The sequence below is a fragment of the Uloborus diversus genome, chromosome 3, assembly GCF_026930045.1.
Source record: "Uloborus diversus isolate 005 chromosome 3, Udiv.v.3.1, whole genome shotgun sequence".
NCBI classification, from domain to species: Eukaryota; Metazoa; Arthropoda; class Arachnida; order Araneae; family Uloboridae; genus Uloborus; species Uloborus diversus.
In genome coordinates, this window is record NC_072733.1 from 170,756,476 (window position 1) to 170,782,053 (window position 25,578).

The following is a 25,578-nucleotide window of genomic DNA, read 5'->3' on the forward strand; positions in this document are numbered from 1 at the left end:
ATTTAGAGCTCAACCATGCTTCAATAACAAATAAAGTTATCATGGTCATCACAAAAGGCACCAGGGTCCTGAAGAGGGGGGGGGGGGGGGGAGAAATAATGTATGTAAAACAGAAAATTGAAAACATTTAAAAGAATGTGCACAAAAGCGTTTAACTTCGTTTTAAATATGCAACACATTGATATAGGACCTGAAAGAAGGAACCTGAACAACTAAAAATATTTAGTAGAGCTAAATTAATTTGATATGTCAGGCTATCCAAGCAATGTAAGCTTAATAATGTTAACACTTTCAGGTCTGAGCTATTTCGACCGCATATCTCCCTCCAGACTGGGGTTTTGTAGCACTTTGCATGATTTTTTAAAAAAAAACTTGGAAGATGTATATTTTGGTAATTTTTTTTATTACATTATTTTGAGATGTTTTCTTTCGTAATGAAGGATCTATTTGAATGAAATAAAAATCAATTTTTAGTAAGAAATTAGCAAAAAAAGCATGTTTGAAACTAAAAAAAAAAGTTCCGCATAGGAAAGCATTTTTAACCAACAAAAAACCATTTTAAGTTAACATAGACTGAATTAAAAACATACCTAAATCTTGAACAAATATCTGAAAATAGGTTTAATTTGCAAATAAACAGTTTTGATAAAATTTGCTGTAGTATAGTACATTTCAAAGCACAAATTCGAATTTAAACCCCAATTTAATCACGTTTCATGTAGTTATTTCTGCCTGTTAGTGCCATCTATAATTTTTTTCTGAAAGTAAAAAGTTCGTAGATAATATATAAAAAGGCTAGAAATGTACATAACTCGTACTTTTATAGCTAAGAGAGTAAATATTGGGCCCCGAGAGAATCTCGGGCTTAGTTAACTTCACCAAAAACGGAAACCCGAGTGACGCTCGGGCATAGACCTCTAAGTGTTAAAGGTTCCGGTGCGACTTCCAACTTTCTTCAAAGGATGACACAGTTCTTGACAAAAGCACAGGAGATTTGTTTACACTATGTACAGGAAAGATCGTTAACTGCTAAATCAATTGTCAGCAATTAAGCAAATATCAATCAACACCATAAACTCAATGGTTACACACATATTTACGTCCAAATATGCAAAAATACAGCTCAAAAAGCTTCACAAAACAGAGCAATACATGCTCTCCAGCGTACCACTGCAACGATTCACCAGCAAAAACTAACTCGAGACTGACTTTTTATCATGCGGGACGGCTATTTATAGACATTGAAAGGGAACTCTCAAATATTCCACAAGATTATCGAAAATCGTAGACCGTTATCTTATTTCTTTCTATTCACAAACTTTATTATTCAGAAATGAGGGGACCGTATACTTCAGCCGAATGTACAGGGGTTGTATATTCATTACAAGAAACTATTTACAGGTTATGTCACTACAATAATTTTAGATGAAACATAATTTAATGAACGCCAAATTTAGCTAGATTACGAAAAATTAATCACAAAAAAAATTACTATTTACAGAATTTGTAACAATAACTTGAAAAAGCATAATGCATTAAGAATGGAAAAAATAGAGAACAAGACGTTTTATAAAAAATATTGAATGGAAAAGTGTGCTCCTCATTCAGGTGATAGAATAGCAAGATGCAACTGTATTTGCTTTTTACAAAGAAAAAAAGTCAAAAACAAACATGCATTCATTTGAGAAATCATTAAAAATAAAAGTCAAAGGGATTTTACTGCAGAGTGAATGGTAAAGTCTTTGAGTTGTGCTGATGTGAGTATTGCAGGCATGTAACCATACAAAGGCTAATTGCCCTATTTTGTAGAATATAAGTACTTTATACTTATGTAAAAGTTCAGTTCTACTCTGACTCTAGAGACTTATGTGATCATGCAGTTTATACAATGAGACAGAAAAAGCACGAAATAATTGTTAAATATAAGTTATGTTTTGTCAAAAATTAAAACAAATAATGAACCTACTGTTTACTAAAACAACTTTTCTCTCAATTTTAAAATACCTTTTTTTTTTTTTTTTTGAAACAATGAAAATAAAACTACTTTGCTTCAGTTTCTCCTTAACTATGAAAGTTAGTGGAGCAGAGTGACTGAAGATCTGTCATCAAGGGTTTGTTTAGCACAGTAAGTAGTTCTCATCAATACTAGCAATAAATGCAAGTCACTTTTCACCCATACAACTTGTTTTTGCTTCCCAACAAGCAGGGTTGCTATTTCGACCACTTTTTTGTAAAACATCCGGGACGCCGGAAAAAATTGTACAAAATAGACAAAATTGGACAAAATGAAAATCAACTTTCCACATATTTCATACATAAATTTATTGTTATGATGTAACAAATTTAGTAATAATTCTAATACATTATGTAGTCAAATTAAAATAGAATGATTGTATACTTTAGAATTTAATAAATCCAAAAAAAAAAAGTGTTACACATTGGTGTAGCTAATTTTAGATTATAATTTACTTAAAAGTAAAAAAAATTAACAAAGTGAATAAGCTATTGAATGTGATTACATTATTATGTATTACAATAATAGAAATTGAAGACCTCAATGGAACAGTCAAATTAAATGCTTAGAGACATACATACAAAGCAAAGATATTGTCTTGAAAATTATCAATGAACACGAGAATGAAATAGATATAGTATACATAAACATAATTAATAATATTTGGTTAAAAAAGAAGTGAGACATCTAATTGCTCTTTTGAAACCCATCAGTATTTCATAGGATATACTACAAAGAAATTTCTTAAGACAATTGCAGACGTAACTAATTGATTTTTGACACATTTGAAAGCTGCCAAACTTAAAATGCATAACAAGTTTTTACAGAAAAGATTTGATAACTGCATCACTCCAGCTCACATTGCATTAGAAATACATGGGTGAAAGACTTACTAGTGACCAAGAAGAAATAGCGAAAAATTGGCAGAATGACACTGATAAAACATGGGTTCCCACCTTGGGGGGGGGGGGGGTTCAGACTGTGACATTGGAATTTTTAGGGGGGTTGTTTTGAGGGGTATTTTTGCCACTTTTAGGGGGGCTCTTGCATTGGGGGAGGATTTTTGCAATATTAAGGAGGGTGCCCCCTTGCCCTTAGGAGAGGGGGCACCCCTGGATAAAAATCTTTTGCTGATGCTTATTACATTTTCTATTAAATCATCTCCGTTTCTAGTGACCAATGTATACTCACTCGTATTTTTCTGAGGCAATTATAAACATAATCAATCCCCAGCAGAATGGTGGGAATTACTAAAGAGAACAGATCTTTAGAAAATACTAGCTTACTAAATGGTGTTGCCTGGTGGTTTTCAATGCAACATACCTTTTGGATAATCAAATGAATGAATTCTATCTAAATGAGTATAAAAAAATTGCATTCACACCACTCTCAATGCTCAAATCTTCAAAAGACTTTAAATAGCACAGAAAATCAAGCATTTGGCGATAAAGTAGCATTAACTTAAAGCGAAAAAGTATGAGGCATGTTGTCTGGGCTCTGTAGTGTCAACTGTCTGAGGTTGAATCAGACGGGTGGTACATAAATTGTCTTAATGCAAAGATAAACTATTGTCTTTTGCAAATCTTGCGGGACAACCTTTTACGTGATGCTTTGAAAGAAAAGGGTTGTGCTGCCTTTGTAGGTTTTGCTTTCCCCAAGACATCAAAAAAAATGTAACAGTACTTTTCACATACATTTTATTTGGAAATAAATCATTGAATGTCTCCTTAGAAAGAGTTGTGATCTACCAAAAAATAAAAGTCAATACCTATTATCAGGCACAAATATATATACAAAATAGTCTTCTTGGACACAGTTAAAATATTTTCAGATTAGTTCAAAATCATACTCAATGTCCAAAAGCTAAACAGACAGTAAAGAAAATAAAGATTTCAATCAGTGTTGTTAATAGACTATAACACTCCGTTTCACGGATTATGTGGCGGTGCTTTTCGAATGAAGGTATCAAGTGTTAGGTTATTTTGTATGTTTTCAGGAAAGCACATTTCACAGAAAAAGTTTGCTTAGTATAAATAACTTTACAAAATGTGTCTGCTCTCTCTTTCCATGGTGATTTAGAGACATGCCATAGAGTAAAATTGGATAAGTGTAACATGCGTAAAAGGATACATGTCAGCTGCATTTTATTTTCTTTTATTGATGTCAAACTTCTATTTTTGTAGGTAAAAATGCCAGTCAGACAGTAATATTAATGTCTTGTAACGATTTGAAATTAGTCCAGATTTAAGTAACATCTTAAAATTTTAAAACCTAATACTTGCCATAAATGTTCTATGTAATATTTCACACTAATGCAAGTAGAGAGAGCATGTATTTAAGTTTGTTGCTCTAAACAGAGTCTACATTAGAGAAGGTCGAAATTTTAATTTATAGAGACACAGTCGTCATGAGAGGTGGGAGTAGGTCCACTGACTATATTACAGTTATTATTTTGAGTTATGTAAAACATTAAAAATGGAAGTAGGTGGACGCGTTCTTATGGAAAGAACTATTTTAAAACCGTCAATTAAACTGCGTTATAGAGAAAGAAGTAAGCGTGAGCATTTTGGTCACTATCCGTGTTAGATTTTGTTTTTAATTATTTGCAGGCCGGAAATTAAAAAAAAAAACTTCTTGTCTGTATTTACAACTATATAATAGACAAATATTTTGTTTTATTTTACAGAATCTTGTTGCATATTTTGTTCCCCTTATCCACAGTTTAAAAGCAAACGAAATGTATTTCACATTTTTAAACATAGTCTAAAAATTTAAACTAAAATGATTCAAATTTTGGTCAGTAGTCACTATCAGGGTGGCGACAGGAACTGGAAAAAAAAGTACCCTGACTTTTCCCTGATTTAGTTCACCAAATTTCCCTGATTTAAGTTATCAATGATAATGGCTTCCTTTCGTTGCCCTACCTGAAAAGCATTGCATATTAAATAAAATGCAGTGTTTAGAACAGTTTAAGCTGTTAAGTATAAATATATTTTTAAAAGATGCTCCTTTTTTTGGTAAAAATAGTGGTATTAAATTATCGACAGAGAAATATTGTAGGAAATCTTAAACAAATACTTTACTTCCAGGAACCAGTTAACATAAGAATTCTAAGAAATTATTAAAACCACTCTTAAAGAAATAGCTAATCATGATAAAACTAAAACATTTAAATGGAAATAATCTTGCACTGCATTTTCGAGCAGTATAATTGTTGCTGCAAAAATAACGAGTGATAGTTAAAGTATAGAAGTAATGTAGTTTTACTTACATAAATAATACTGCCCTGTGCTGGTAAACGGCAGTATTTGCAGAAATTAGTTTGAGATATTTGAAGAAATGTGTGGTGGATTCAATACTAACAATAGGAAAATGTTGGAATTAGACATTTTTTCGAACCTCTTTTCCAACGGAAACCAAATAAGCGAGTATGTACAATAAAGATATCGTACAATAGATGAAAAAAATGAAAAAAAAAGAAAAGAAAAATGTGCAGTTACTGCCCTTTACTTGCACATGGCAGAATAGATATATTTATGTAAAACAAACTGAAATCTTTCAACAACTAGTCATATTGAGCTATTCCCTAATCAAGAACTTAGGTTTTGATGATGAATACAGCATTTTAACTATTAAAAAATAATAAAAATATTTACTTATGTACACTACTCAATTTCAATTGTCGAAAAAAAAACTTTGTTACTAAAAAGTAATCTAACAACATTAAAATTCAAAAACAATTATTATTTCAAAATGAAGACAGTTTTAAAATAAAAGTTTTAAAGTCTGAAAAAAAAGAAAAAACTCTTTGTAATCTGAAGTGACAGTGAATTATACCATGGCAAAAAAAAAAAAAAAATTGATTTTCAATCGAAATTCAATTTTAGCAATTAAATTAAAAACTCCAAGTGATAACTTTTAAGATTTTTTCAGCATTAATTTAAAAAACAAAGGTTTTTTCTTGAAATCATGATAACAGTATACTAATTACTTCAAGACAATGGGTGAAGGCAAGGGAGCTGAGTCATTAATTACAGCTTCCTCTTTGCCTGTAGGGTTGTTTATTTTACGTAGCTTGGAATGCTTGGAAGGAAAATTCAAGCAAGGTAAAATAAACAACTTTACAGACACAGAAGCAATCTTAGGAAGCTCATTCTAAGATTGAATAATTTGACCTTGAGGAAAAATGATGTACAAATATGCGGCACTGTATAATCGCACCTCATTAATTTTACTTTTTTAAAATAAATAATTGGCGGAAGGGAATCAAAGTATTTCATTTTGCACAAAAAATTTTTTCTTTATTTGATCAATTTTCCCTGAATTTTAGTTATTTTTTCAAAATTCCCTGATATTTCCCTGATTTTTCCCTGAGTGAAAGTTCCCTGACTTTTTCCTGATCTGTCGCCACCCTGACTATCTGTGCTAGTTTTTTTTTTTTATTATTATTATTTGCAGATCATGAAATTAAAAAAAAAAAGTCTGGTTTGTACTTACAATTGTATAATAGACAAATCATTTGTTTATATTTTACAGAAGCTTGTTGCATATTTTGTTCCCCTTATCCACAGCTTAAAAGCAAACGAAATGTATTTAAACGTTTAGAAATGTAGTCTAAAAATGTAAAAGTTAAATGATTCAAAATTTTCTAATCCATAAATTTAACTCAAAACTTGCAAAAAAATATAATTACTAGGAGGATCACTAAAAAAATGACCAGACGGCAAAAAAACCTCTTAAAAGTTAAACTGTACTAAACGTTTCCTTGCCTAATATATACCAGAACATTAACAAATCATGGTAAACATACATTAAATGCAAAAAATTAAACACAGCAGGAATCTTTTGTTGTACAAGTTTCCTTGGCCAGATTTCCTCAAAGGGAAAAGAATTGCATTTGCACCAAAGCAGAGCTAGAAATTGAAAATTGATTTATAATATGATGATATTGGAACATGATTCAGAAACAAGATAACTGATGCTGATAGAAAAAGAAATAATTTATTCACTTTCTAAAAAGCAAGAGCAAACTGATTCTTTCTATAAAAATAAAAAAATTTACATCGCCCCTAAAACATGGATGGACAGAAGCACTATTCAAAGAGAACCCAAAAATTCCTTTAAATTAGAAATTCAGAAAGATTATTTTAGTAAAAAAGTTAACATAAAATTTCTCAGCATCGTTGTTACATCTGTGGTAGAACTACTATCTCCCAGAAAGTACAAGCGGATTCAGAGGAACTTAAAATTTGTAACAGGGTATCATTCAATTTCATGATAACAAAAACCAACATTTGGTACAGATAAATATCCATAATTATATTATTTTCATTCTCCCTTGAATTGATATTACAGGTTTATATCATACTAGCTTACTACCCGGCGTTGCCCGGGTGATTTTCAATGCAACATATCTTTTGGATAGTCAAATGAATGAATTCTATCTAAATGAGCTTAAAAAATTACATTCACATCGCTTTCTAGGTTCAAATCTTCAAAATACTTTAAATAACACAGAAAATCAATCATTTTCCGAAAAAGTAACATAAACTTAAAGCAAAAAAGTATGAGGAAAATTGTTTGGGCTCTGTAGTGTCCACTGGTACGTTGTTTGAGGTTGAATCAGACGGGCGGTACATAAATTGTCTTAATGAGCAAAGATTAAGATTTAATCTTTTGTTTATATTTTACAGAATCTTGTTGCATATTTTGTTCCTCTTATTCACAGCGTAAAAGCAAACAAAATGTATTACCCGTTTTGAAACTTAGTCTAAAAATTTAAAACTTAAATGACTCAAATTATTCTGATCCATAAATTAAACTCAAAACTTTCCCCTAAATATTGTTCTTAGTCCCCCTCCCAACAGCAAGAAGAATTACATTTGTAAGTGAAACCAACCGAGCAAGTAACATAAGCTATCTATATCGAAAATAGTTACATCTCAAATGCATTTACAGCACTTAATCAACAGCTCTTATGACTTGTTGTTCATGATAGGAAACGGAAGTCTCACTGAAGATTGCAATCTCTTGAAGTTTAAAAAAGGTCCATTGTGGTTACATGTGAGATACAAAGTGTTTCACCTTATCCCTATACTGTTAAAGAGAATTTAAGCTATTACAGTGATAATTTTCCATTCATATCTCATAGCACTTCTTCAATGACGGTTGAAATGCTTAGTGGTAACTACAAACTTCCAATATTTTTCGATTGTTTACAATAGCAGTTATCGAATTGAGCTTTGTAATTAGGAATGTAGCTCTGTTCAGCTTATTTCACGATGAAGAAAAAACTTCATATTGTGGCGCAATATTTCATCATGCCTTTTTCAATAGTTGTTCTTAGTCCCCCCCCCCCCCCTCTGTGTCAAAAGTTTCATCATACCTGCTAACAGATTTAAAATTATTGCTTGTCGGCAAAGATGCTTCATCAGGTGTATTATTACTAAAGCGTTAAGGTAATATACAATTTCAAATGAAGAAATTTGTTTATTTAAAAAAACATAGCAATTTTTTGCACTTTAAAACAAATTAAATTTAAATTAATATTTATTTGCAATTTTTAAAACTTAAAACTCCAACCCTCCCAAACTGTATGAATTCCGCCGAATTATATTTCCGTGTGATTTTGCGGATAAAATAGGTGCACAACCTTTAATTTTAGCACATATTGGCAATCCTAGTACGGTAGTTTATGTGCATGTAAAAAACGTCATGACCATCCCCCCTCCTTCTAGAAAAATAAATTCCAGATACGCTACTACGCACAAATACGATTATTTTGCAATTTGTTTGAGAAATTGGTATTTTTTACTCATGTTCTTTGTTAGCCTTCAGCGATTAAACTTAGTTGAACCGAATTATGTAAAGATCCGACATAAATCATGGAACAGTATAAAGAACATATGCATATTGGTTTTAAGGACCATCCAACATTAAACTGTTGAAGCTTGTACATTGATAATGAATGAATTATTGATACCGAACTAATTTTTTTTTTTGGGCTGTTCATGTGAAAAATACTGATCTATAATTTCGTTTTACCATTACTGCTATGGAAATACTAAAGCAAGTAAAATCGTCAGAGACTGCAATGCATTCCTGATTTACAGGATGCTATTCAAAAAAACGCTTATAACAGCAGCATTTCTTTTCCGTTCGGCTTTCTTGCCAAACATGCTTTACGCTTGTCGTTTACTGACTTCACGGCCACTGTTAAGTATACTTTTTGTGTTGATTGCATTTAAAATATCTCCTGGTGGTTATATGTTGCTGAGCATTTTCATTTGCTTTGAACCAAGGTTCACAAACTTAACGATTACAGTTAATCTTTGATGAGACTTCATTTAGGGCATTTTTTACAGGGTTTCCATTCAGACCAAACTCATAATAATATGAAAATTCGTTATGTTTAAAACAGCCTTTTTATCATTAAAAATATGAACTTTAACCTCTTTGGGTCTTTTTAAAAAAATTCCGAAAACCCGCCTATATGAATTCTTGAGCAACAATTTACCTTTGTGCCAAATTTGGAAGAAATTTGACGAAAACTGGATTTATATATGGAACATACACACACACACAAACATACATCCATTTACACACACACACACACATATATATATATATATATAGATAGATATAGATAAATGTAAGGAAAGCCACACACCTCCCCTTTGAAAGAAAAATTCCGAATGCGCTATTATGCATTACTATGATTATTTTGCAATTTATTTGCTTCATTAGTACCTTTAACCCCTGCTCTTTGACAGCCTGGAGCGACTTCTATTAAACCAAATTAGGTTATTGGTTATAGTTGAACCGAATTACTTAAAGATTCGACGTAAATCAAGGAATAGTATCAAGAAAATTTACATATTGCAAATTGGTTTGATAAGGATCATAAAACATTAAATTAAATTTCTGTTGCAAGGATGAAATAAATGTGGTTTTAATAAAAGTAGTCTAATGCTGAAATAGTCAAAGATTGTACATCAATATTGAATGCAATATTATTACCTTACTCATGTTTGTATTTTCTCAGCTATTAACGGGAAAAACTGTGGTCAAAAATTACACGAAACCTTACTGTTGTCGATTTCATAATTAAACAATATTTAAAAATTATAATTAAATGTTAGCATTAAAATTAAGTAGCACCATGAGAAGCATCAATGGACCCCTGGGGCTTCGTAGGTCGCAGTTTAAGAAACGACATACACCATCATTTCTGTTATCTACGACTTTCTTGTCAAACATGCTTCAATGCTCCTCGCTAAACGACATTGATGGCCATCGTTCAGGATATGTTTTGTGTTGATTGCTTTTAAAATAGCTCCTGGTGGTTATATGTTGATAACCGTTTTCATTTGCTTTGAACCAAGGTTCACAAATTTAACGATTAAAGTTGATTGTTGAAGAAACTTCATCTAGGGCAGTTTTTTACGGGCTTTTCATTTAGACTAAATTCATAACTATACAAAAATTCGTTCGTGCAGAAAAGAGCAATTTTATGACTCAAAATGTAAAATTAGATCTCTTTGGGTCTTTTTAAAATTCCGAAAACCTGCCTATATGAATTCCTGAGCAACAGTTTACCTTTATGCCAAATTTGAAAGAAATCCGACGAAAACTGTGGATTTGTATAAGGAACATACACACATACCCACAAACATACATCCATTTTTATATATATAGATTTCTACAACAATTTCTGTTCCTTAAACATATTATGAAATCTAAAATTGGGCATTCAAAAACCATACCTTCCTAAGTTTGGGATTTCCTTTGGCTCTTGCTAATTCATCTTCAGAATAGGTACGAACACCAATTTTAATGTCCATAACACAAGCATTTTCAAAATTTACAAGAAGATCATCTAGCTCAATATATGCTAGTATTGTTAAGAACAACTAACGTGCAGATAGTATAAGTGAGGCACAATCAGCTAAAATAAAATCTGAAAAACGATTTTGTAAATAAATGGTATATAATATGGATAAAATGGTATACCGTGAAATACTGTTTCAAAGAACTTCAAGGGACCAAAAATTTGGTTCGCTACAACGGGAATTATGTGGAAACCAAATTCAAGCAATGTAACAGCAATTACACTGGGGCTGAAAATTTATTTTATTGAAATGGAAACTTCATAAAATTGGCTTTCGTTATAATGGGATTTTACTGTATAATGGTATTGAGCAAAATACATAGACAATGAATAATAATTATGTGAACACAAAAAGAATTTAAAAAAAAAAAAAAATGCATACAAATCGATAACATCAAAATAAAAGATATGTTTTTTTTTCCAGTAAAGATCAAAAGTTTTTTGAAATGAACTCTAGCAGTAGTAACTTCTTTCCATACATTCCTAAAAAAAAATAACTAGCAAAGATTGCGTTTGTATACTGATTGTGGGTGTTCATTCATGTGGCTGGTGGACTTTTTTTTCATTTAAATCTTCCAAAAACATAATGCGGAACAAACAGTTGAAGTTTTTTTTTTTTTTTTAATAACACAGGCCTGTAATAAAAAAAAAATTACAAAATGAATAAGAGCTGAAGTATTTTTAAGTGCTGATTTTGGAAAAAATATTGAAAAAACGCCAAAATGTCTCATTTTTGTGAAACATTCAATTTTATGTCTATTTTTATGTAAATTAAACTTTTTTTGGTGGAGAGGGGCTTGAATTTTTTCTGACAATTTTCTACAGAGGTGAAATCTTAAACCTACAGTATACCCCTCTGAGACACTCCCCGATCCCTCTCCCTCCTCCCTCAACCAATTGGACACTTTGTACATTGAAAAAGAATGCTATAAAAACTTTCCTCTCGTAATGAACAAAATCAAGTATGCTGACCCCAGTTGGACCATTTGCAACGATTTGAAGGTTATCTCCATGCTTCAAATTCAATAAGGCGGATACACAAAGTAACCGTGCTTCTTTTGTGAATGAGACAGCAGCAATAAGGCACATCATTGGATCAAAAAAACAGAATCTGGAACCAAGCATGAAGAATGTGATTTGAAAAAGCTTAGTTGAGTCCAAAACAGTTTTGTTACCATCACTTCATATAAAGTTAAGACTTAATGAAACAGTTTGTTAAGGCTATACCTAAAGTTGGTGACTAATTCAAATGCCTGTGCAAGAAATTCTCTGGCTCATCTAATATCAAGTGGAAAGATGGAATCTTTGTTGGTCCAGATATCTGAAAATATATGAAGAACAAAGTATTTGAAACTACCATGACAGCAAAGGAGAAAGACGCTTGGGTTGCCTTCAAAGATGTCCTTTGTAAATATCTTGGTAATTGCAAGGGTCCTAACTTGAAAGGAATTGGAATGCACATGCTGGACAAATTTCAAGAATTAGGTAGCACCATGACTATTAAATTACATTTCTTCACTCACTTATGGACTTTTCTGCAGAAAATTTAGGATCTGTAAGTGAAGAACAGAATGAGAGATTCAACCATTGTCAACCATTTAATTTGTCAAATCAAAAACAATTTTTACTGCGTATTATCTTAATTTTTGAAAGAGTATATAACTTTTAAAAAGTTTTGTTTGCCTATTTCTGTCCTGATATTTTTGTAGTTCCAACTATATCTTATACGAATTCAAAATGCAGAATTTTATATCTATTTTTCAAAATTTCCTCCGGGATAGAAACCCCTGGACCTCCGAAAATTGGGAATATTGTATACTCCACTTAAAGGGGAGTCCTGGGTCACTCTCTTGATACCATAACCTCTTGAGGTCAATCCAAACAGGAAATCAGGGAAAACACATTAAAACCCAATGAACAAAATAAAAAGTATTGTTGTATGTATCAGAGGAAAGAGGCAAACATAGTAACGGGGAAAAAATAAAAAATTGCCTCTTACACCGCCAAGAGAAACGTTGTTCAAACTACAAAACTACAAAAAGGGGCTCCATAATACCATGCCTAAAATAGCTTAGGGCTCCATTAAGTCTAAATCCGGCCCGGAGTGTACCCTATATAGCAAAGATATAAATTTATACAACAAGCAGTGGCAGATCTAGAAAAAGACTGGGAGGGCAAACCTCAAAGCAGGCCATTACTTTGAGTTTTTTGAGGGGAAGGTGCAAGGGGTGTAAACTCAATGCAAATTCTATTGGAAAACTGCAAAAACCATGCCCACTTGTATGTAAATATATTAATTTTTTGGAACCAAGGGTGGTAAATGAGCCCACTGAACCCCTAATGATGGGCCTGCCATAAATAATATTTTTTAAGGACATTCACTAACTTATAGTAAGAAAATACTTAAAATAATAATTCTTAATTTAATAATAAATAAATAGTTAATAAAAACAGATACACATATCACAGGAAATGTTCATTTAAAGGCTTGAAAAACTAATAGTATTTTTTTAGCATATTCCCTTATTGATAAAATTAATTCTTCATTTCTTAGCATACAAATATTTTCGGGCCAGTTAGCCTCTTTTGTTCCAAAGTGGATCATGTTTCTTTTCAAAGTGGTCAAAGCTGTGACTTTGCAGTGTGCAAAACAAGGAATATTTAAAATAAAGAAATAAGAAGGAACATTTGAAATTTACAATTCATGGTCAACGTTTTGTGTAAGTGTGTGTGTGTTTTTTTTTTCATCTTCCATTTGTATTGGTTATCTCCAAATTTTTAATTTTGCTACTTACATCCCTTTGCTTCTCACTGCCTCATACGTGCTTGAGTGAAAGTTACATATTTTCAAGCAGCATCAATAATATTTCCTGGAAAGAAGTTAGACTCTAGGTAAAATTTGAGAACTACTTTTTGTAACTTCTATATATCATTATTTTGCTTATTAAAGTTTATATCTAGCTAAAAAATATGAAAATCTAGAGGACAAATATGTATATTATTCAAAGGAGGTTGGTACATTCCTCAGGCAAAAAAGACTGGAAGCATGGATGCAGGCATTGCGCAACATTGCTTAGCACCTGCACCATGCAGTTATGTAGGGGGGGGGGGGAACTAAATAAAAGTCTGGTTACTAAAATGTTTAGTTTGAACTAAACACTTGAATAATCTGACACAAGGTGTATACTGTAACTTTGGCCAGCTTGGGTGAGGAACCTGTAAAATATGAGAGATGAGGATAACTTATCTTTCAGAAATATGATAATTTAAAAAATAGGGCCCTTGAGTATTTTTTAGGATTTTGGACTATTAATTAAGACTTTTACTAGAGTCAATGTAAACCACACTCAAAATTGGCCTTTTGAGGGCTGAAGGAACCCTGATATATTATATGAATAAAATAAAAAGGATACTTTCATCTTCTTGAACTATTTTGCCTTTAAATGCAGGAACATATGGTCGAAGAACATCTTTCATCAGCTTTTCAAAACAAGATACTTCAGTGCTATTAAATTTCTTAAAGATTGTACCATGATGTCCAGCTCTAAAATTTCCTATGAAAAAAAAACTTTCACGTGTTGCAATACTGTGGTTAGTCAGAAAACATAAATTAAATAATACAAGTATTAAAAATAAACTTAAGAGCAAAATTTGTCAGGTGGCTAGAAAAAAAAAATAAAATACAAAGAAAAATTTATAGGAGTGACCTGCAGCGCAAGTTGCAGTGATTTAATTTGTTGGTACTGATTATGGCAAAGGGGACACTTTCAAGAAGTTTAAAAGATTGTGGATGTAACCAACATATAAAGCTAATGTTTTTAGAGAATATGGAAAACTATGAAATCAAGTATATAGCAAAATCAAAGTTTTAGTGAAAGTTATTAATCAAAATTATTAATGACTTTGAAGACATCATGTATGAATCCTTGGTAGCACTGGAGATCATAAATAAAATTATGCACCACTAAGGCTAAATGGTGCTAGGTTATACCTAGATAAAAGATTTATTTTTAAAATCCTGAAATGAAGAACTCCTTGGCTAAAACAAAGGTTGCTTATAAAAACCAACTTTTTGTTTAGAGATAACAAAATAAAGCTTGGGTAGTATGACAAAAACAATCAAATATGTCTCTTCAATACTAAATTCAAAATAAAACATATGATCAGTTATAGTTTTTTTTTTTGAAGTTTTAGAAATTAAAATTGAATAGTGCTGTTTAAAGTTACAAAAAAGTGCAGAAATTTGGAAATTCTAATGCTCCGCTAAAACTACACAAATGTCAAAAATTGTTAATAGTGACTCAAATTCAGATATTTCCTTCCATTCATTTTAGCCGGTCCAAAAATTTGAAACTCAAATTGGTCAATTTAATTGTGAAATATCATAATTGTGTGTGTCTTAATAAAAGACACAAAGGAGACTGCACATTTTGCCCGTGTCCTTTGTCAGAGGTATTTGAATTAATGTATGCAGTGTGTTAACTCATTTTATTTTTATAATAACTGTAAACTATTCAAACCATAGAAAGATTAAATGCTGAAGATATTTCATGTTTATTGAATAAAATTCAATTATTCAAATTTCTAAATTTTATTACTTTAGTAACTAAAATTTAATAAAGAATTTGGTAAAAGCAAAGTTTTGTAGCGTATAGAAATTTTGAAGTAATTTGCAAAATAATATGCTTGATGTCATAAAACTTACACTGCAATACAATGTAAATTAAATTTAGTGTTCACATTATAAGTTTTCTATGCAAAGTTTATTGGTTACTGTGTACTATCCATCGGCCTACTTGAGTAAATTACTGAGACGGGAAAGCATGCTTGTAAATATGAGCAAGAATCTTACAATACATACTTGCTTTATTGCACATCAATCTCAAAATTTTTGGCTATAAATTCCCTAGAGGAAAAAGTGAACTTTGATTTTAAGTCAATTCACTATTCTTTTTCATTTACCATGTACGGGGTGTTAAATTTTAACCTTCAAGACCTCTATTCTTGCAACCAATAGTACTGATGCATACTTCCATTTGCAAAAAATGCTCAAAATCAGACACAGAGTTCATATATTGAATTGTTTGAAACAAATATAAAAATTAGTCAAAAAATACAAAATCAACCTTTTTATACGAGCCCTTGGTCCCCTAACTTATATTTAGGGAAATAATCTCCATTAAAATATATTACTTACTAACACAAAAAACCTGACCCTTGTGCGATCAAAACAAGGAAATATTTAATTTCAAAGTTTTAAGAGACCATACTAAAGATGAGATTGGAACTTTTTGCCCTTTCAGAAGAATGGCTTTGTTGAAATTAAAAATAAAAAAAAATTATATTTTTCATTGCTATTCAAAAATAAATGCAAATGTTATGCCATGATACACAAAAACACACTACAAAAACTTGAACAAGTTTAAAAACCACTCTATGCACATATATTTTTAAACCCTTATTAACTGCTATATTTTCCCCAAAAAGGTGTTATTGACGGAGAGTCTAAAGTGGTTTAAGTCACAAAACGTGACTGCGTTTCATATCTCCGTGAATGCGTGAATATTGGTCGTACTAATGTTAAACATTTTGCAATGGAATTATTTTTCAATTGATATTATTTCTCTAAACATAAGTTAGGGAACCTGGGGCCCATATAAAAAGTTAAATTTTGTATTTTTTCACTCATTTTTATTTTTGCTTCAAACTTTCAATACCTTAACTCTGCATCTGATTTTGAACATTTTTGCAATTGGAAGTATGCATCTAGGAATAATGGATGCAAAATTAGAGGTCTTTCAGGTTAAAACGGAACACCCTATATACTTTCATATAAGTCAATCCCCTCTACTTTTAGGAGGAAAATCAAGAAAAAAAATCAAAAACCCGCACATAAGTCAAGCTCCTACTTTCTGAAAAATCAAGGACGTTTTGTTGCTATTTTTGAACACTAAACATTATAAAAATGAAGAAAAAAAATGTAATGAACATTCTTATGGTAGAAAACATCCAATTAAAAAATATTTGCACAAAAAGGGTTCACTTCTGCAATTGCGATTTTTGCAACGGGTTCAATTTTGTTGTTGGAGGATTTTCAAAACGATTGACAGTTTGGTGTCCTGACTTCTTCTGTTCAATTTAATGTTTATAAAATTATTTCTTTAGCATTGCGTAAGCATGTAGTGAGACATTGTTTTAAACTAAATTCATTACATTCAGTGCCCTTTGTTATGGTTGTAAATTAATAAGCTTTTTCTACTGTTTTAGTTAGCTAGCTAAGTAATGGAAATTTCCTTTTCCTGACTAGAAAGTTCGCATAAACTTCACCTTTTCTGTACGCTTTCAAGTAGCTTTTTATTTTTTGTGCAGTAAAGAAAGTAATGATTGTTAATTAAACATTTAGAAATTAGTGTTTTCCTGAACTGCTCATCTAACATTTCAAAATTTCAGTGCAGTTTGTCAATGCAGTTCAAAATCTCAATGCGGTTAAGAGCAACTCATGAGTTGCTCTTAACCCTAGGGATTTAACTGCTTTTTATGTGCAAAATATTTCTTTATCGTAGTTAGCAACAGTGTTAATATTATAATTGAAGAGTGAACACTGACAAAAATTATTTAATTTTTGGAAACAAATTACAGAAGGTTTTATAAAGATAACAATCAATGAGGAAAACAATAACTTGCTAAAACGTTTCTTGGAATTTCTAAAATCAAAGCAAAATAACTCACAAATAATCACTAGGTCAAAAAGCTATAAATTGTAAGGAATTTATACCTAGGAGAGTTTTAATGTTTATAACAACAAAAATTTTCAAATTGTGTCAGGTCTAATGTGTCAATGCATTTGGAAATCATCCTGTTACGATTTTTGATACTTGTTGCTTTTATTTTGAATTATTATCAATAAAATTGCGCACTGTAGCCATATTAGAGTCATTCCATATCAAATTGATGAAAAAAGTACGATTTTCAAGCTGATCCCATCTGATTTTTCTAACATTTTGTACAGAGATAGTATTTGGTAATAAAAGTAAAAACTCAAATTTTTAGATTTTTAATACAAATATTCTTTGATTGCGGGTCATTACAAAAAAAAAGAATTTTGGTAGATCGAGTAGCTTTTGAACAAACATAAATTTTGTTCTAATTGCACTACATGCAAAAACTTGATACCATTTCAAAGCTCTTAAAACCCGCTTTGAGATGATATATTACATGATACAAAAATGCAATCTTAAATTTTGAAGGTCATTCAAAATTACCTTCAACCTTGAATATTTTTGAAAGTTACTTTAAAAATCTGAAAATATATATTATATACACTATTGTGTTCTTCATTTGTGTCAAGTTTCATGTTGGGAAAATTAGGGGATCGTCAATAATTTAATGTTTCATGCAACAGATGTTTGACGATAAATTGAAAAATAATGATACAGCAACATTTGGCAGACGATAAATTAGAAATGTAAAACATTTTTTAAATTATATTTGCTCTTTTTTAAATATCGTCTGCAGATTGACTTACAGATGCTATTTTCCCTGCCTGCGATGGAGTGGTCCTGGGTTTGAATCCCGGCTCGGGCATGGATGTACTTTCTCTTTGTGGTTCTTGTCCTTCTTTTGTGTGAATGTGTTGTTATGCTGTGAATGGTTGCCTACAGGGGCGGCATTTCAGCATTTCGTTTGGGGGGTCGAGTTTTTTGAACATGAATTTTCTCAGTACGGTAACAGGAAAGGATAATAAAATGGTTTTAATGTTAAGAACAGTAAAGCAATATTGAAGTTGAGACACAAATGTTATCTACTATAAAATGACTGACCTGATTGAAATAGTCAAAAAACAATGGAAGCAATTCACAAAACAATTCTTCTTCCCTTAAATTTCACTTACTATAAGTGCAATATTTTTTTCTTCGCTTTCTATTACCGATCTACATAATATTGAACAGACCAATGATAAATATATCTCATCAAATCCTGTCTCAATTTCTTGAGAAGCTGAATTGATCATTTTATTTAAAATAGTGATTTAATATTTTGACTAAAACTTCATGTGGTTTAGTCACCTCTTCTACATTGTCATACAGTAAAAACTGTTATGGAAAGTTCTGTCACAAAGTTCTACACTTTGTTCAAGGGCTCAAGCATGCATTAGTGTGAAAATTACTAAGAGTTTCAAATGTCAGTCCAAGAATGAAGTAGGACTCGACCGATGCATCGGCGCCGATGGTTCAACAATTTAGCCATCGGCATTAGCATCGGCGGCCGATGCTAACTTGCAGGAAACATCGGCCCATCGGCCTTAAAAACATCGAAAAGCCGATGGAATTGGCCGATGTTTTTGAAAAAAAAGACCCTCGTTTTACTATTTAATGCAAAGTAAAGGGAATTATTTTTTTCAAACAAAATTGTTTACTTACATTTCAGTATGAATTTCTATTTTAGTCACCCCTGAAAGAGTTTTTAATACTGCATTCAAGTACCAAACACGTTAATTATTGCGTTGTTTCTAGCGGCTGGGTGTACGTATGTATCTCTCATAAGTCATAACTAAAAAATGGTAAGCTGTAAAAGGCTAAATTCTTGACTGTGGGAAGTGCGCACGTTCCAGTTGTGACCTTCCCTTTTTGTTTTCGATCGGGTGTACTAAAAAGCCTATTAACTGATTTTTTGTGGCTATTAATTACTTATTTCAATGCAAAACTATTATAACGTCTCAGACTGACGATCATTTGGTGATATATTGCAGAATTGGAGACCATGGAAACAAATATGAGAAGGCCAAACCGGTTTTGTTTCATTTTGTTCGATTCCCGTTGAACCGACGGTAATTTTTAATTTTTCGATGTTTGTAATATGAATCACAGTAATGCAGTCTTTTCTGTATCGCTTCGGCGGAGCTACAAGTTTGGGGCCCGTCGAAATACATTTTGGGGCCGTATTTCTCTATCACAAAAGTTGTAAAACATTTATCGAAAGCATTTTTGTAACTCCTACGGTGCCCCTATGGTTATGGGGCCTTCTCGCGCAATTGCAACATTTTAAATCCGCCACTACACGTCAAAACAAACTCGGGTGCAAGTTTTAAAAGGGTTTTTCTGCTCAATGTTTATTATTTTGACCTCTATTTTTTACGACTATTTTTTGTATTTCCGAGAACAATTGCGTGCTCCTCCTCCCACTTCCCCAATTTCTGAAATTAAACTAAAGTTGTACTTCTGAGTTGTTTAAAACTAACACCATTCATAAAATTAGAGATTTTTTTTTTTTTCAAGTTTTATCTATTGTTTAGGAAGAATTTAGAGCATTAGAAATTGATTAAAGACGTTTTGAATGGTAACATAATTCGGAAAACAAAGGGATTTTGATTTTTTTTCTTCGGAAGTGCTGAAGTAGATTCAGAAACTCTTCCGAGGCGTTGATGGTAGCGGTTTTGTACTAAAAAAAAATTAAGCCGAAGTTGGGGCCGAAGTTTAACATTGTGAGTTACTCCATAATCAGAGGGTGACCCCCTAATCCGCCCTCGTCGTTTCAAGCATTTCTTAAACATTTAGCGATTATTTTGATCAAGAAATGTCATTTTGCGTATTTTTTGTACTTGTTTCACCAATATTTTGTAATGCGTCACCTTTTTTGCATCATTAATAGCGATCGATTTTTTTTTTCTGTTGTAACTATTTTTATTTATTTATATAAAATCAATGAATAAGTTATTTTCGTTTTCATCATATGTTTAATAATATGTTATAGAAAAGTTCAAAGAATTTTCTACTATGCAATTTTTTAAATTTCAGAAAATTATTGTTAAATTGAAAAATTTAATTTGAACGTGTTTGTAGTGCTTCATAAAAGATTAATCAATCAAATTGTTCATTATTGCGTGTGCAAACATCAAATCAAGTAGTATATATATGTATTCAGTTACTAACTTGGTGTAAATATTGAGTTTGTTTATTGTAGCTGCGTTTTAAGAACCTCGCTCATTTCATGGCTATTTCTTTTTTTCCGCAAAATTTATGTCACTGTTATATATTTTATGAAAAATGCCAACTTTTCTACTCATAAATTTTAAATAAGTATAAAAATATTCCTATTATGATTTAATATTGTAATTTATCTGTTGCCTTTTTTGTTTAACTTGATGACTAAAAAATGTCTACGTTCAATCTTTCCACTTTAATAGCGTGATTTGTTGACGGTTTCATAGTTTTTTTTTTTTTTTGAACAATTAAACAACATAATTTAATGCTTTTTAACTATGTTTAGTTTACCTAAATCCAAACATTATTACAATAATACTAAAATCTTAGTTAAATGTTCAATTAAAAAAAAAAAAAAATTGGTTAAGACTGTCTGTTTGTTTTCCCTCCATTTTTTTGGGGGGGGGGGCTATTGTTCTTTGTCTTTCATCATACAGCAGTCAAAAAAGGAGACGCATAACTACACCCTTTACAGATTGTACGTAGTACGATCCAAAAGTTCAAGGGACAAGCTGAAAAAAATCTTACCCAGAATAGTTCACATTACCGAAGCACATCCACTTACAAAAGGTCATCTTGAGGGACTATGTACTTCTGTCAGTGTTCATATAACTTTTGGAAAAACTCCTGGAAGCCATTTTTCGCTACCTTCTGTGATGCAGCTTTATCTTCTCCTGACGGAAGAAAGCGGCGTCCATGCAATTTTTTTTCTTTTTTTTTGCTGGGAACAGGCAAAAGTCACACGGAGCTAAGTCCGACGAAACGTGATGTTATTGGTTTGTCATATCAGAGTATTGACCAATCGAACCGTGCATCCTCAACATGAAAGTCGCCTTCTTCCCCACGATGAAGTCAAAACAGCAGCGAAAGAGGCCTTACAAGAGGTTGCGATAAATGTCTTCCAGGAGTCCTTCTAAAAGTTATACGAACGGTGTCAGAAGTGCATAATCGTTCAAGGTGACTATTTTGTAGATAGATTCACGGTAAATATTTATACAACTTGTCCTCGAACTTTTAGATCATACTACCTACGTATGAGTTTTCAACTTACTATTTCATAACGTTTTTGAGTGATGTAAGTTTACGCGCATGAAAACATCACAAGAGAATTTGCGATAATTAACTAAGGAGGCTTTCAAAATGGATATTTCGGTCATCTATATGTTCTTAGGTACATATGCATGTACATATGCGCAGAAAAAACTTGTGAAGTTTAAATTGGATGATCGTAAAATAAAAATTTAGGTCTAAATCTGATTTTTTTTGGGGGGGGGGAGGATTACAATTCCTTATTCGTAGAAAGGAAGTAAAGTGAAATGAATCACTAATCATTTAAATTCCTGACAATCTTATCAATTTATTTCTGTTAGATATTTTTTTTTACCATCGGCCAACAGCATCGGCCATCAGCAATCGGCCATTTGGAGGAAAACAATCGGCCATCGGCCATCTTTGAACAATCGGCCCATCGGCCAAAAAATGCCATCGGTCGAGCCCTAGAATTAAGGTTAGCGGATTGAAATTTTTGTGATAGAGTGTAGCATATTGTTCAAAAAACGCTCCGCAGTATAAATAAAGTAAACAATAATTCAAACAAAGTCACACATAATAAAATGACATCAGATTTTCTATCATTGAAAAGGTCGTTTTCCAGTAATTCTTCTATGGAGCTTTTGTAGATTTAACTTTTGAATACCATCGTGTGTCACTTAGAGATTGTCAAGTAAAAAGCCTCAAGATATATTTGTTGATATGAAAGTATTTTTCGATGTGGGATGTTTTTCATAAAGAGCATATCTTTACAAAGAGTTTCTAAGAAAGCATATAATGCATCGAGTTGCTAAAATATGTTTCTAGTACAAAGAATCAATGAACACTTATTAGCTAAACATTAAGTTATAATATGAGCATAAAAATTTATGTAAAATGACATGGAGTTTACGCGTAAAAATTGCGCAGTCTAAACACTGTACGGGCATTTCATAGAAGATGCACCAGCATAACATAGAATACACAATTTTGAAATATTTAACCCATACGAAGAGATTACTTCTTTAGTTAAGGCAAACAATTATTCTCCACCTGTTTTTTTCTGTTCTTAAAATGCAAGCAAATAATTTTCTAAGTTATCTAAATTGAATTTTGCCATTTTTTTTATTATTCTTAGTGAAAAATTTGGGGGTGCAACCACCCCCTCTCGCTCCCCCTATTTGCCGCCCCTGGTTGCCTACCCTATTAACGTGTCCGTATGGCATGTGTGTATTGTGGAAGTCGGACTTCCCACCAAATTACGGTACAGTTGGAAAAGTGAAGCAGCGCACTCCAAACTGCCAGCCTCGCTGACACAAGACAACAAGGTTCTCATCCCGATGAGTTGAATCAACTTAAGGACATTGCCCAGCATTCACTCTACACACGATTAAATTTGTTGAGTCAACTCGGTTCAATTTTAACAGCGTTGTGGGGTATTTTTAGAAGAAAAGTTGAATCTAGGAAGTTGCTTTATGTGAAGACAATGGAATACCCCAGTCAACGAGTTAACAAGCAACTGTTTTGAAAAGTTGATTTAACTAACCACCTCGTGTTTATAAAGTCCTAATAGATTGCTACAAGTAATAAAGTGCTTTTAGAACTTTCTTTATCTAAACATGTGATTGCATTGCAGTTTTAGTCTGTTGTAAGCAAAGGCGACCCAAACTTATAATTTTTAGGAGGTCAGAAATTCTTAATTTGATGAATGGGACTTTAAATTTCGCCAAATAATCATAATTTTGCATATAAAAACTCCAAATTTTGTCGAATGATGATAATTTTGCTGAATCATCAGACAAAATTTGTTGAATAAGGACATTTTTGGAAGCTCATATTGGCCTTCCGTGACCTTCTATCAGGGTGCACCTAGTTGTAATCCTTTTCATCTGCAATAACATTGTGTGCACTTGAGACTAGTTTTTACTCAAGTCAGAAACTGGAAGGAGATACAAAATTGTAGAAGCAGAATGTAACCTAGCAAAGCATTTTCAAGAAGAAGTATATAACTGTTAAGTCAAGTTTGAGTGCAAGGATAAATTGTATAATTATTTTATGTATTCTACTCATTGTGCATCACATTGAATGAATTTTTAATTTTTCTAATGGTGTATTATCAGCGCGATTGTGACACATATTTGACTTTCAATTGATCGCAATTGATTTTTGGCCACTCGGAGTAACATTAATTTTTAATTATGCATGATCCCAATGTTGTCCCAACATGAAACTTGGCACAAATAAAGAAAATAATAGTGTATACAAAATATATTTTTTTCAAATTTCTAAAATTATAACTTTTGGAAATACTCAAGGTCAAAGGTCAATTCCAATGACCTTCAAAATGAAAAATTGTATTTTTGTATCAAGTAATATATCATTTTAAATCTCTGAACGCAAACTTCCAAAATATATAAAGTTCAAGTTTCTAACTTCATTTGTTCCAGAGTTATGGTCAGGCAAGTATGAGCCGGTGGAGCAAAACATTAAAATTTCGACCACTTATATCTAAAAAACCACAACAGCTAGAGGGTCAAAATTTGTTTTTTTATACCACTTAATAAATGGGTATGAACCTGCAAAATATTGTTATAATCTATGAGCACTCACTTTTTAGGTGTGCGAGTTGACATGAAATAACCCATTACATTATTTTTTTAAAAAGATAGCATTAATTCTCGTTTGCGAAAATCGAGGAAAATTCCTGAATGTGGAAATTCCTGCATTTTCCGTGTAGTCGGATGTTCACTGTAATTACTAAGCCTTTAATTCAGTCAGATTATGTAAAATTATAGCAGAATGTGTAAATATTTACTTCTTTAGCATATGATTAAAAGAGTTGGACTAAAATTGGAGAAAATGTTCATGTTTTCAAGTATGTTTTCCCCAAGAATTGTGAAGGGAAAGTTTTTCTAAATTCTGCCCAGCATATAAGTCAACCCCTAACTTTTAGCCTCATTTTTTGCACTAAATTTCTTTTTTTCTTTTACTGTCCCTTAATGAGAGGCAAATACATGGAGGTCCTTTGTCAAGGGTACCAGGACCAGAGAAAATGTCCCTCAAAGGAAGTTATACAGAAATATTTTCGCAAATAACCTTTTTTTCTCTCTTTATTTATTTATTTATTTATTTATTTTTTTTTTTTTTTTTTTTGCATGCATTTTGAATTTACTATCTTTTTACATCCTCTTTCTTTTATCTTAATTGAATACTAGCTGCATCGCTCGGTTTTGCAGGATCTACCTCAAAAATAAATTTTATGTCAATTGATGTGTGTTCACAACCAGGGGGTAAATATGCAGTCGAACCTTGTAAAAACCGCCAACCTTAGTGACAGGCTGAAAGTTGGCGGTTTAACGAGTTTTCCCCAATCCTGCAAAACAGCATGTTGTCATGAATGAAAGCATGTGTTTTCCGTTCATAATGAACTCTGAAAGATAACAGCAGTTGTTTTTCCTGTAGCAGAGGAGGCTCGTACGAGGAGGCAAGGGGGAACTGACCTCTCACTTTTAAAAGTAAAGTGTATTTGCCCCTCCACTTTTCTAAATTCAAAACAAAGCATCGATCAAAAATGACAAAATTGATAGATTTACATATTCAAAGATAGAATTTATTCAATAAGGGTGTGTTATTCTTCCCCTGTTATTATTTCATTAAAATAAAAA

The 25,578-nt window shown here is 31.8% G+C and overlaps 1 protein-coding gene across 2 annotated transcripts in view; it reads right to left on the reverse strand.

Annotated features, from left to right (window-relative positions):
* The window catches only part of LOC129219284 (inositol-trisphosphate 3-kinase B-like), a 46,782-nt gene that overhangs the window by 15,631 nt on the left and 5,573 nt on the right, over window positions 1–25,578 (reverse strand). For both annotated transcript variants that reach the window (XM_054853619.1, XM_054853618.1), the window contains exons 3-4: window positions 14,318–14,458; window positions 10,780–10,907 (exon numbers count right to left, since the gene is read on the reverse strand). In XM_054853619.1, the coding sequence (XP_054709594.1) occupies window positions 10,780–10,907; window positions 14,318–14,458 (269 nt within the window). The remainder of the gene's footprint in view (window positions 1–10,779; window positions 10,908–14,317; window positions 14,459–25,578) is intronic.